Here is a 14,171-nt window from a genome sequence, read left to right as displayed (position 1 = left end):
CGAAACGTAGCAAAGGTTCAATTGAACTGAACACACTCTTGTACTCAAGTGACAAACTGCTACAAGACAATCATCTGTGTCAAATGCACGGTGAGTGGTAAAAGTGTAGACTACCTCTGGAAAATCTGTATTTTGATGAAAGTACTCTGCCTGCAGCATAGGCTCTTTTTGTTGTCTTTGGCCTCACCCCCCATATCTGAGATACCTACTACATCCCTCATCCTCCACATACAACACCAGTTCTGCCAGTCACGTTCTGTTAAAGGTCCCAAAGCACACACATCCCTTGGTCGCTCCTCTTTTCAGTTCGCTGCAGCTACCGACTGGAACAAGCTGCACAAAAACACTCAAACTGGACCGTTATATCGCCATCTCTTCATTCAAAGACTACATTTTGGACACGCTTACTGACAGTTGTGGCTGCTTCGCGTTATGTATTGTTGTCTCTACCTTCTTGCCCTTTGTGCTGTTGTCTGTGCCCAATAATGTTTGTACCATGTTTTGTGCTGCTACCATGTTGTGTTTTCATGTGTTGCTGCCATGCTATGTTGTTGTTTTAGGTCTTTGTTTAGTGTTGTGGTGTCTCTCTTGTCGTGATGTGTTTTGTCCTATATTTTATTGTACATGTTTAATCCCAGCCCCCGTCCCCGCAGGAGGAATTTTGGTAGGCCGTCATTGTCAATTAGAATGTGTTCTTAACTGACTTGACTAGTTAAATAAATAAAAACTATTATTCACGTGTTTATTTTATGATTGATTTACGATAGGCGGCAACAACGAACAAATACTAACAGTAGAAGAAGATACCTCACGTGTTTCCGCTTCCGGGTTCTGAATTCAGAACGTCGTGTGAACGCCGCGCTAACAGAAAGTTTGTTCACAGCGGCTTGGATTTATTATGTATTTCAATCTTTTAATATTAATGTTTTAGAATATAATTGATATAAGAGGATATATTTACCTGTTAAGGACGAAATCGTCTGGTTGGTAAGTTGATCTCACCGCACGGGGGAATCAGACTGTTGCAGCTTTCTAGCTAGCTACAAGAGTTCAATGCTAGCTAGTAGTTGAGACATAGCTAGCAAGTTAGCTAGTAGTTGAGCCCTAACTAGTTAGCTAGCCAACACTGGCAAACATCTGTGTTGACAGGTGAAATGTGAACAGGCAAGGGAAACAAAAACACAAAGTGTTTAACTTAACAAGCAAACTAACCATAACTTTTAGTTGCTAACTTAACTAGAAAACGTTATCTGGGCAGATACACGTGACGTTGGTCTGTTTATCAACTTTGCTGATCACCTATCCATGCCACTAAGGTTAACGCTAACTGCTTGGCTAGCTAAGAAGTTTTGTATATTTCTGTGTGTATTTGTTTACCGACTACCATTGTGTTGTAGACGATGTCTCTTCCTAAACGGGAGGTGGAGGAGCTGCGGCCCTGGGTGGAACGGACCGTGAAGAAGGTGCTGGGTTTCTCTGAGCCTACTGTCGTCACTGCGGCCCTGCACTGTGTAGGCAAGGGCCTGGACAAGAGGAAGACTACAGGTGTGTGAGAGGGGGATTATGAGGGCAGTTGGTGTGTGACATTGTTACACTGAAATGATGGCAGTAAAGCTGTGTTGTACTCGTCTGTTTTGTTAGCCTATTATTCCAGAACGTCTGTTTTTTTTGGGGGGTCTGACTCAAACTGATAACTGTTCAGCAATCTTTAAATGTTGTATTTGACCCATGACTCCTAACCTTTGACCCATCAGACCAGCTGCGTCCATTCCTGGATGAGTCTGCCGGTGGGTTCGTGGAGAGACTATTCGAGGCCCTGGAGGAGAGCCGCAATTCCCGTGGGAACAAGGGTGCTGGGGAGAGGAACCGCAAGAGAGACCTGAAGGTAGACCTCAACACACACTGCTGCAGTTGTACCACACGTTCCACGTTAACCTGTAGCCTGTAACCAGTAGCTATCTACATGTCTAGACCATAGAGATGGAACACATTAACCTGTAAGTTGTAACCAGTAGCTACCTACATGTCTAGACCATAGAGATGGAACACATTAGCCTGTAACCAGTAGCTATCTACATGTCTAGACCATAGAGATGGAACACATTAACCTGTAGGTTGTAACCAGTAGCTATCTACATGTCTAGACCATAGAGATGGAACACATTAACCTCTCTGGGCCAGTGGGACATTTGCGTCCCACCCTAGTCAACAGCCAGTGGAATCGCGTGGCGTGAAATACAAATACCTCAAATGCTATAACTTCAGTTTCTCAAACATAGGACTATTTTACACCATTTTAAAGATAAGACTCTCGTTAATCTAACCACGTTGTCCGATTTCAAAAAGGCTTTACAGCGAAAGCAAAACATTAGATTATGTCAGGAGAGTACCCTGCCAAAAATAATCACACAGCCATTTTCAAAGCAAGCATATATGTCACAAAAACCAAAACCACAGCTAAATGCAGCACTAACCTTTGATGATCTTCATCAGATGACACTCCTAGGACATTGTTATACAATACATGCATGTTTTGTTCAATCAAGTTCATATGTATATCAAAAACCAGCTTTTTACATTAGCATGTGATGTTCAGAACTAGCATACCCACTGAAAACTTCCGGTGAATTTACTAAATTACTCATGATAAACGTTGACAAAATACATAACATTATGTTAAGAATTATAGATACAGAACTCCTTTATACAAACGCTATGCCAGATTTTAGAATAGCTTTTCGGCGAAAGCACATTTTGCAATATTCTGAGTTCATAGCTCGGCCATCACAGGCTAGCTAATTTGACACCGACCAAGTTTGGGGCAACCTAAACTCAGAATTACTATTAGAAAAATTGGATTACCTTTGCTGTTCTTTGTCAGAATGCACTCCCAGGACTTCTACTTCAACAACAAATGTTGTTTTGGTTCCAAATAATCCATAGTTATATCCAAATACCGCGGTTTTGTTCGTGCGTTCAGGTAACTATCCGAAGGGTGACGCGCGAGCGCATTTCGTGAACAAAATATTCCATTACCGTACTTCGAAGCATGTCAAACACTGTTTAAAATCAATTTTTATGCAATTTTTCTCGTAAAATAGCAATAATATTCCAACCGGGCGACGTTGTATTCATTCAAAGGCTGAAAGAAAAGAATGGAGAATTCTCATGAACGCGCTTCTCAGTCTCACTGTTCCCAGGCTGACCACTCACAAACAGAGCTGCTGTACTTCGCCCAGAGACTGCAGACACCCCATTACACTTTCTGGCGCCTTCTGAGAGCCAATGGAAGGCTTAGAAAATATCACGTTACAGCAGAGATGCTGTATTTTCGATAGAGATGCAACTGAAGGACAACAAATTGTCAGACAGGGCACTTCCTGTATGGAATCTTCTCAGGTTTTGGCCTGCCATTTGAGTTCTGTTATACTCACAGACACCATTCAAACAGTTTTAGAAACTTTAGAGGGTTTTATATCCAGATCTACTAATTATATGCATATTCTCGTTTCTGGGCAAGAGTAGTAACCAGTTTAAATCGGGTACGTTTTTTATCCGGCCGTGCAAATACTGCCCCCTAGCCCCAACAGGTTTTAACCTGTAAGTTGTAACCAGTAGCTACCTACATGTCTAGACCATAGAGATGGAACACATTAACCTGTAGCCTGTAACCAGTAGCTATCTACATGTCTCTAGCCCATAGAGATGGAACACATTAACCTGTAGGTTGTAACCAGTAGCTACCTACATGTTTAGACCATGGAGATGGGACAGATATCGGAAGGGATTGAATGGGTGTAAACAATAGGCTAGGTGAGTTTCTACCATTATCAGAGATTTCAACTCAGTAACTCGTTTATCTACAGAAAGTCATTGTCTCAAGGCTTGATCTTTATTATGTTAGTGTCATACATATCTCCCTGGGAGCAGGAAACAGTGAGTGGATATTCCCCAGGAGGTTGTTTAAATTACTCATTGCATTGGTTAGATTGCTTGGCTGTGCCTCTGGCTAAGCCTCAGGACATTGCCGCCTACTGATGTTCCCCCAGGATGTGTTTGGTGATGAGGTGGAGGTGGGTGCGAGGCGGGATGTCCCCGAGGCAGGAGATGGTGTGCCGGTGAAGAGGAAACGTGTCCCCCGCTTCGAGGAGGTGGAGGAACCAGAGGTCCTACCTGCACCCCCTACTGAGAGCCCTGGCATGCTCACTAAGATACAGGTAGACACACACACACACACACAGACTCACATACACACTGTTTCCCCAATGAAACACACATGTACCAAGATCCTGCTTCACATACAGAAGTGTCACGATCCTTGTGAAATGAATCAATGTGTTCATTCTCTCTCTCTGTCCTCAGATCAAACAGATGATGGAGGCTGCCACCAGACAGATAGAGGAGAGGAAGAAACAGCTGAGCTTCGTCCCAGTGTCTTCCCAGCAGGTGAAACTAATCTTCCTCCACTCTCTCCCTCTCTTGAAGGATTGGCTGTCTTTTCTCCTCCTTATAAATGAAAAGTGTAGATGTCTGACAGATATTGTGGACTTGTGTTGTTACTGTCTCATCACAATCTCCTGTCCCCCTCCAGAGGCTGCCCCTGCCCACTCCCCAGCCAGACCCCCCTTTTGCCTCTCGTCTTCTCCCTGCTTCCTCTGCCCCCTCCTCGGGCTCTGCCCAGTCCATCGCTCCCTCCCAGGCAGCTACTTTCATGAACGATGCCATCGAGAAGGCTAGGAAGGCTGCAGAGCTGCAGGCCCGCATCCAGTCGCAGTTAGCCATGAAGCCTGGTATACTGGGAGCCATTGTTAACACTGGAGGACCTCATAACCTGGTGGCGCTGGCCAACCTACACGCCATGGGGATAGCACCACCGTGAGTATAGCATACACCACAGACCCGACTTCAGACACTTCCACAAATACATGTCATACTACAGGGAGGCTTAACACATGTATGTCATCTGAGTTTGTGTGTGTGTTGGGTGTAGGAAGGTGGCGGAGGCCCGTGAGTCAAACAAGCCGGCTCCTCTGATTCTGGATGATATGGGTCGGACCGTGGATGCCAGCGGCAACGAGGTGGAGCTAACACACCGCATGCCCACGCTCAAAGGTACAACTCTCCTCTACTGTCACAATCAGCATGCTCTATTCCCTGATCTTCAGTCACCTGTCTGACTGTTCATTCATCTCCTCTCCATCCATCTCCTCTTCGTCCACAGCTAATATCTGACTGTGTTCGTTCGTCTCCTCTCCGTCCACAGCTAATATCTGACTGTGTTCGTTCGTCTCCTCTCCATCCACAGCTAATATCTGACTGTTCATTAATCTCCTCCCCATCCACAGCTAATATCTGACTGTTCATTCATCTCCTCTCCGTCCACAGCTAATATCTGACTGTGTTCGTTCGTCTCCTCTCCGTCCACAGCTAATATCTGACTGTTCGTTCGTCTCCTCTCTGTCCACAGCTAATATCTGACTGTTCGTTCGTCTCCTCTCTGTCCACAGCTAATATCTGACTGTGTTCGTTCGTCTCCTCTCTGTCCACAGCTAATATCTGACTGTGTTCGTTCGTCTCCTCTCTGTCCACAGCTAATATCTGACTGTGTTCGTTCGTCTCCTCTCCGTCCACAGCTAATATCTGACTGTGTTCGTTCGTCTCCTCTCCGTCCACAGCTAATATCTGACTGTGTTCGTTCGTCTCCTCCCCGTCCACAGCTAATATCCGTGCGGTGAAGAGGGAGCAGTTCCGTCAGCAGTTGAAGGAGAAGCCTGGCGAGGACCTGGAGTCCACTATCTACTTTGACGGGCGTGTTAACATAGCACCCGCCCAGCGAGCCAAGAAGGGCTTCAAGTTCCACGAGCAGGGACGCTTTGAGAAGATCGCCCAGAGGATCAGAACTAAGGTACCAAATCTGACCCCTGACCCATCACCTTCCACCTCTCACCATAGCCTTTTATTATTTTGAAAGCGTTTCACAACAATTGATCAATACACCGAGAGGAAAAAACGATTTGTAGAGTGTAAAATGAACTGCAAAATGGAAATGAAACAACCAAAACCACCTCCGTCCCCTGTCCAGGCCCAGTTGGAGAAGCTGCAGACAGAGATCGCCCAGGCAGCCAAGAAGACAGGGATCCAGGCCTCCACCAAGCTGGCCCTCTTTGCCCCCAAGAAGATGCTGGGAGACGGGCAGGTGCCCATCATTGAGTGGTGGGACTCATACATCCTCCCCTCCAACATTGACCTGTGAGTCTTTACACATTTAATCCCCACTTTACTAGCTCAATATAGTCATCCTAACATCTATATCCAAGTTGTATACCTTTTGAAGAATTGTCATGAAAGTCCTCTCTCCACCATTTTCCAGATTTCTTTTTGAGCTGATCACATCTCTTCTCTCTCAGATCCACAGAGACCAATTTTGTGACGATGGAGTTGTTTGGAGTCACAAACCTGGTGGAGCACCCTGCTCAGATCAGCCCCCCGGGTAACCACACACATCCCTTCTTTGATGTTACTTTTATGTCAAGGTCCCAAAAAGGGCTCCTGGATATTAGTCAGGGGTTAGATTCATCTCACCCGGCCGCCCGTGTAGGCGTGTTTTGCACGGGCTGAAAGTTGACTGCGTTCGATTTGGAACGGGGCTGCCGCCCAGGTGTGACCCAGTGGACCTGTTCAAAGCCCACGGCGAAGTCGGCTCAAAACAAAAGTGACCTAATTAAGCGTGTGGAGTAATGACTACGATTCTGTTTTCACATGACAAAGGGATTGGTTTTGATAGAAACCCTTTATCTGCATTCCAGATGAAAACTAGTTTGAAAATTCAAACATATTTTATGGAAAAGAGATGTATGTTTCTGAATGACGCGCCATGCCGCCTTGTTGACAACCTGACCGAGAGGCGTAGATTACTGTTCAGCTTGAGAAGGCTGCTCTAAGTGTTGGTCTCCCTCTCTCCAGTGGACACAGACAAGCCAGGAGTGACTCTGGGAGTGTACCTGACGAAGAAGGAACAGAAGAAGCTGAGGAGACAGACTCGCAGGGAGGGACAGAAAGAGCTACAGGAGAAGGTCCGACTGGGGCTCATGCCCCCCCCAGAACCTAAAGGTAGGATAGAGATCAGGGCTGTTGAAGTAAGGCTGCTTTTCTTTTCAATTTGAAGTTTTACTTAGTGGTAGTCCTGTTTGAGGCCTGTATTCCTCTCTTCCCCGTTTCAGTGCGCATCTCTAACCTAATGAGAGTGCTGGGTACGGAGGCAGTACAGGATCCCACTAAGGTAGAGGCCCACGTCAGAGCACAGATGGCCAAGAGACAGAAGTAAGTCAAACCACTACACATTTCTCTCTGTATTGTCCCCTCTTTCTCTTACCCCCTCCCTCATCTATTAACCAATTTCTCCTCGCTCTCCCTCCCCCCTCCTCTTTTCTGCCTCCCATCTATCACTGCTCCTATTTCACCCACTTCCTGACTCACCATTTCTGTCCTCTCCCTCCATATGACATCTCTCACAACATAACCAGCTGTCTGTGTGTTTGTCCTCAGGGCCCATGAGGAGGCCAATGCAGCCCGGAAGCTCACAACTGAGCAGAGAAAAGAGAAGAAGGTGAAGAAGCTGAAAGAGGACCTGAGTCTTGGAGTTCACATCTCAGTCTATAGGTGAGTTAGGGTTTGTCTCCGGATAGCGTAAGGTTTTGTGTGCATGTTATAGTGTTTAGGTAAGTCTCTGTGCACATGTAACTATTTACGGCTTAGTGTGTCCGTGTGCCTTTCCTACTCATTCGTACTTGCTCGTTCACCCCCTCGCTTTCCCTCAGGATCCGTAACCTCCACAACCCGGCTAAGAAGTTTAAGGTGGAAGCTAACGCCAACCAGCTGTACCTGACGGGCACCGTGGTGCTACACCGAGACGTCAACATGGTGGTGGTGGAGGGAGGTGAGAGAGGGGTGGATGGAGGGGGGGAGGAGAGGGTCCATATTAGTCTCTTTAAATGGGGTCTACTTTCACTGAGTCTGAACCATTCAAGCTGCCTTTAATTACCATGAATTACTCATGAAAATCTCATAACATTTCTTATGACTTGTTGCTGTGAATGGGTTCTTCTTTAGCCCAGAGTTAACTACATGACTGAGCATGCATGTACTGTTCTCTCAGGTCCCAAAGCCCAGAAGAAGTTCAAGAGGCTCATGTTGAACAGAATCAAATGGGAAGAACACAACTCCAAGAGAGATGGTGAGAATTTAATTTATATGTACAGTACCAGTCAAAAGTTGGGACACCTACTCATTCAAGGGTTTTTCTTTTATTTGTAATATTTTCTACATGGCAAAATAATAGTGAAGACATCACAACTATGAAATAACACATGGAATAATGTAGTAACCAAAAAAGTGTTAACCTCTTGGGGCTAGGTGGGACGCTAGCGTGCCACCCGTGGTGCACTCCATCAACAGCAGGTGCATTTCAAGAGCGGCAAATTTGAATCCAAATAAATGTCAAAATTCAAATTTTTCAAAAATACAACTATTTTACACCATTTGAAAGATAAACATCTCCTTAATCTAACCACGTTTTACGATTTCAAAAAGGTTTTACGGCGAAAGCATAAATTTAGAGTATGTTAGGACAGTACATTTACAAGAGTTGTGTGTAATGTTTTGTCAAGTCAAAGACAGGGTCACCAAAACCATAAAACCAGCTAAAATGATGCACTAACCTTTTACAATCTCCATCAGATGACACTCCTAGGACATTATGTTAGACAATGCATGCATTTTTAGTTCTATCAAGTTCATATTTATATCCAAAAACAGCGTTTTACTATGGCATTGATGTTGAGGAAATCGTTTCCCTCCAATAACCGGCAGTCAAGTCAGCGTCAGAAATTAAATAATTAAAATTAGAAAACATTGGTAAAATATTATATTGTCATTTAAAGAATTATAGATTTACATCTCTTGAACGCAATCAACTTGCCAGATTTAAAAATAACCTTACTGGGAAATCACACTTTGCAATAATCTGAGCACTGCGCCCAGAAAAATACGCGTTGCGATACAGACTAGACGTCATGTTGGGGAGATCTAAAATCGAAAATACTATGTAAATAATCCATTACCTTTGATTCTCTTCATCAGATGTCACTTCCAGGTATCACAGGTCCATAACGAATGTAGTTTTGTTCAAAAAAGCTCATCATTTATGTCCAAAAATCTCCGTCTCGTTAGCACATGATGTAAGCCAGCCGGACTTCTCGTCATGAACGAGGGGAAAAAATATATTTCCGTTCGTTCAAACATGTCAAACGTTGTATAGCATAAATCATTAGGGCCTTTTTTAACCAGAACATGAATAATATTCAAGGTGGACGAATGCATACTCTTTTATAACGTATTGGAACGAGGGTACCCAACATGAACTCGCGCGCCAGGTGTCTAATGGGACATCATCGTTCCATGGCTCTTGTTCGGTCAGATCTCCCTCCAGAAGACTCAAAACACTTTGTAAAGGCTGGTGACATCTAGTGGAAGCAATAGGAAGTGCCAAAATATTCCTAAGCCCCTGTGTTTTTCAATGGGATAGGTTTAAAGTCAATACAACACATCAGGTATCCACTTCCTGTCAGAAAATGTCTCAGGGTTTTGCCTGCCAAATGAGTTCTGTTATACTCACAGACACCATTCAAACAGTTTTAGAAACTTTAGAGTGTTTTCTATCCATATATAATAAGTATATGCATATTCTAGTTACTGGGTAGGATTAGTAACCAGATTAAATCGGGTACATTTTTTTTATCCAGACGTGCAAATGCTGCCCCCTAGACCCAACAGGTTAAACAAATCAAAATATATTTTAAGTCTTAGATTCTTCAAAGTAGCTACCCTTTGCCTTGATGACAGCTTTGCACACTCTTGGCATTCTCTCAACCAGCTTCATGAGGTATGCTTTTCCAACAGTCTTGAAGGAGTTTCCACTGAGCACTTGTTGCCTGCTTTTCCTTCACTCTGCTGTCCAACTCATCCCAAACCATCTCAATTGGGTTGAGGTCGGGTGATTGTGGAGGCCAGGTCATCTGATACAGCACTCCATCACTCTCCTTCTTGGTCAAATAGTCCTTACACAGCCTGGAGGTGTGTTGGGTCATTGTCCCACTAAGTCCAAACCAGATGGGATGGTGTAATGCTGCAGAAATCTGTGGTAGCCATGCTGTGCTGTGAATTCTAAATGTCACCAGCAAAGCACCTAAGTGTCACCAGCAAAGCACCATCACACCTCCTCCTCCATGCTTCAAGGTGGGAACCACACATGCGGAGATCATCTGTTCACCTAATCTGCGTCTCAAAGACACGGCGGTTGGAACAAAAAAACTCAAATTAGTGGTTTCTTTGCAGCAATGTAACCATGAAGGCCTGATTCATTCAGTCTCCTCTGAACAGCTGATGTTGAGATGTGTCTGTTACCTGAACTCTTTGAAGCATTTATTTGGGCTGCAATTTCTGAGGCTGGTAACTCTAATGAACTTATGCTCTGCAGCAGAGGTCACTCTGGGTCTTCCTTTCCTGTGGCGGTCCTCATGAGAGCCAGTTTCATCATAGCGCTTGATGGTTTTTGCGACTGCACTTGAAACTTTGAAAGTTCTTAATTTCTGTATTGACTGACATTCAAGTTATGATGGACTGTCGTTTCTCTTTGCCTTTTACTAAATAGGGCTATCTTCTGTATACCCCCCCTACCGTGTCACAACACAACTGACTGGCTCATACTAAAAACAGCAACAAATCAACTCCAAGTGATTGTCATTTAATCTGTTCCAAAGTATTCCAACATACGAGATGTATACAGTGGCAAAGTATTTGAACCCTTTTGAAATGCCTGGATTTCTAAATAAATTGGTCACAGATTTTTGATCTTCATCTAGGTCACAACAATAGACAAACACAGTCTGCTTAAACTAATAACACACAAACTGATACGTTTTCATGTCTTTATTGAACACACCGTGTTAACATTCACAGTGCAGGGTGGGAAAAGTATCTGATCCCTTGGATTTAATCACTGGTTAACCCTCCTTTTGGCAGCAATAACCTCAACCAAACGTTTTCTGTAGTTGCGGATCAGACCTGCACAAAGGTCAGGAGGAATTTTGGGCCATTCCTCTTTACAAAACTGTTTCAGTTCAGCAATATTCTTGGATGTCTGGTGTGAACTGCTCTCTTGAGGTCATGCCACAGCATCTCAATCGGGTTGAGGTCAGGACTCTGACTGGGCCGCTCCAGAAGTCGTATTTTCTTCTGTTGAAGCCATTCTGTTGATGATTTACTTCTGTGTTTTGGGTCGTTGTCCTGTTGCATCACCCAACTTCTGTTGAGCTTCAATTGGCAGACAGCCTAACATTCTCCTGCAAAATGTCTTGATAAACTTGGGAATTCATTTTTCTGTTGATGATAGCAAGCTGTCCAGGCCCTGAAGCAGCCAGCAAAGCAGCCCCAAACCATGATGCTCCCTCCACCATACTTTACAGTTAGGATGAGGTTTTGATGTTGGTGTGCTGTGCCTTTTTTTTTCTTCTCCACAGTGTTGTGTGATCCTTCCAAACAACTCAACTGTAGTTTCCTCTCTCCACATAATATTTTGCCAGTAGCGCTGTGAAACATCCAGGTGCACTTTTGCAGACGTGCAGCAATGTTTTTTTTGGACAGCAGTGGCTTCTTCCGTGGTGTCCTCCCATGAACACCGTTCTTGTTTAGTGTTTTACGTATCGTAGACTTGTCAACAGAGATGTTAGCATGTTCCAGAGATTTCTGTAAGTCTTTAGCTGACACTCTAGGATTCTTCTTAACCTCACTGCACTGTGCTCTTGCAGTCATCTTTGCAGGACGGCCACTCCTAGGGAGAGTAGCAACAGTACTGAACTTTCTCCATTTATAGACAATTTGTCTTACCGTGGACTGATGAACATCAAGGCTTTTAGAGATACTTTTGTAATCCTTTCCAGCTTTATACAAGTCAACAATTCTTCATCTTAGGTTTCTGAAATCTTTTGTTCGAGGCATGGTTTACATCAGGCAATGCTTGTGAATAGCAAACTCAAATTTTGTGAGTGTTGTTTATAGGGAAAGGCAGCTCTAACCAACATCTCTACTCTCGTTTCATTGATTGGACTCCAGGTTAGCTGACTCCTGACTCCAATTAGCTTTTGGAGAAGTCATTAGCCTAGGAGTTCACATACCTTTTCCAACCTACACTGTGAATGTTTAAATTATGTATTCAATATAGACAAGAAAAATACAATTTGTTTTATTAGTTTAAGCACACTGTCTATTGTTGTGACTTAGGTGAAGATCAGATCAAATTTGATGATCAATTAATGCAGAAATCTAGGTAATTCCAAAGGGTTCACATACTTTTTCTTGCCACTGTATGTGATCATATAAAAATGTAAGCATGGTTTGAAATGATTGTTATATCTGTATGGGCTTCTTGCGGCCAATTTGCAAATGATTTGTAATTATGTTCTGCCCCCCTGACCATCTGCTCAAGAAAAAATGGGCCCATAGCTGAATCTAGTTGATGATCCACGCTGTATGTCTTACTGTTTATATTACCTAATACTTCACTGTAGTTGTTGCGGTTCTGAATCCTTTTCCTTTCTCCTCTGTCTGTCAGATCCAGATGCAGACGATGAGACCAAGAAGAACAACAGATGCAGCCTGGTCTGGGAGGTGAGTGGTTAACCATTACATCTTATTTCACTAACGCTCCAGGAGTGTAATGCATGCTTCATATACTAATCATGTTCATCTTGGACAACTGGCTTCTTTAAAATGGATTGATTGGAAACACAGTATAGACTGATCTAACCTTGTCTTTCTCTTTCTCCCCCTGCTGTTTTCTCTCCTGCCTCCATCTGTCCCCTCTCCTCCCTTCTCCCAGGGCACGGCTAAGGAGCGTAACTACGGGGAGATGAAGTTTAAGCAGTGTCCTACAGAGAACATGGCTAGAGAACACTTTAAGAAGCACGGGACAGAACACTACTGGGACCTGGCTCTGAGCCAGAGTGTGCTGGAGAGCACTGATGACTGAAGGGAGAACATCACTAGAGAGCTGAGGAGGCAGAAGGATCCCTTACCACTGACCCAGGGTCTGATAGTTGTTCATCCTCATAATGGTTAGGGTTGGGAGTTATCTGATCCTGGATCAGTGGTGAAGCGCATTGTTACCTCGTGCACCAGAGACATGCAAAGGTCAGGGGTGATTCTACCCCTCACAGATGCATTCACAACCCCAACCCAGCCTTGTATGGCTGACTGACTGCCTGCCTGTTATTGTGTGGTGACTTGACTTAAGACAGGGAGGGAGACGGATTGGGAGTGAATGAATGAAAGGAAGTGCTGGTTAGAGAATGGATGAGGGCGAGGTCGTAGATTAGGAGGGATATATGGTGTGTACAGATATTATTGAGCGAGGTGTACACTGTTCTGCAATCCCATTTTGTGGAAGAGTTGATAACTGTGAGACCATCTTTCTAGTAGTTAGGGTGTCATTCAGGCTGTCAGTTACTATGTGTCAGTGTTTAATACTATGGCTGACATCTCTCCACTGTGTGTGTTCTATAGCTTGCTATTGGCTTCTCTACCTGACTACAGTTCCTGAGTGTAAGCCCAGCTGTGGTCCAAATACAGTTCTGAAATATTGCCGCAATGTACTATTCCCAAGCAAAAGCCCTGTTTCGAATAAACAAAAACCAACCTATCAGCGTAGAAGTAACTAAAGACTTTGAAACATATGAGATCATACATTTGACTATGGTTTTTGTGTCATGTTTTTGGCCTGTTATTTTTATTTTATTTTTAAAGAAAATTGACACAATAGTTTTTTGTGGAATGACCACATTAAGTATTGACTGACCCAAAATTGTTTTATTTTCTTTAGATGTTTGTTTTGGATAAAGTGTCTTCCCCTTATGTTTGATCCTGTATATGTTGCCAATAAACACATGCAGGACAATACACTTTTTAATGAAAAATGAAAGCTTTATACCTTTGTGCACTTTATAAATTATTTTCAGCTGCTGCATTGGATTTGTAACACAGTGAGAGGTGCCTTTTTATCATTTTTTTATCATACCTTTCGGATGGTAAATATTGGTCAAAATGATGAAGTTGCCTGG

General features: G+C 43.8%; 1 protein-coding gene across 1 annotated transcript; it reads left to right on the top strand.

Moving 5' to 3' along the window:
* Positions 1–808: 808 nt before the first annotated feature.
* Positions 809–14,010, top strand: LOC106591979 (U4/U6 small nuclear ribonucleoprotein Prp3). The gene is made up of 17 exons (XM_082960607.1): positions 809–987; positions 1,398–1,545; positions 1,755–1,885; positions 4,050–4,217; positions 4,363–4,446; positions 4,592–4,875; positions 4,991–5,112; positions 5,718–5,905; positions 6,083–6,249; positions 6,408–6,490; positions 6,964–7,110; positions 7,221–7,320; positions 7,546–7,659; positions 7,818–7,936; positions 8,156–8,233; positions 12,668–12,723; positions 12,935–14,010. Exons 2-17 carry the CDS (start codon positions 1,401–1,403, stop codon positions 13,082–13,084), a joined length of 2,136 nt encoding a protein of 711 aa, XP_082816733.1. The 5' UTR covers positions 809–987; positions 1,398–1,400; the 3' UTR covers positions 13,085–14,010.
* The last annotated feature ends 161 nt before the right edge of the window (positions 14,011–14,171 follow it).

This window comes from Salmo salar, chromosome 02 (genome assembly GCF_965601325.2).
Source record: "Salmo salar chromosome 02, fSalSal1, whole genome shotgun sequence".
NCBI classification, from domain to species: domain Eukaryota; kingdom Metazoa; phylum Chordata; class Actinopteri; order Salmoniformes; family Salmonidae; genus Salmo; species Salmo salar.
Note: the sequence above shows the minus strand (reverse complement) of the source record. Positions and strands in the feature narration are given on the sequence as shown.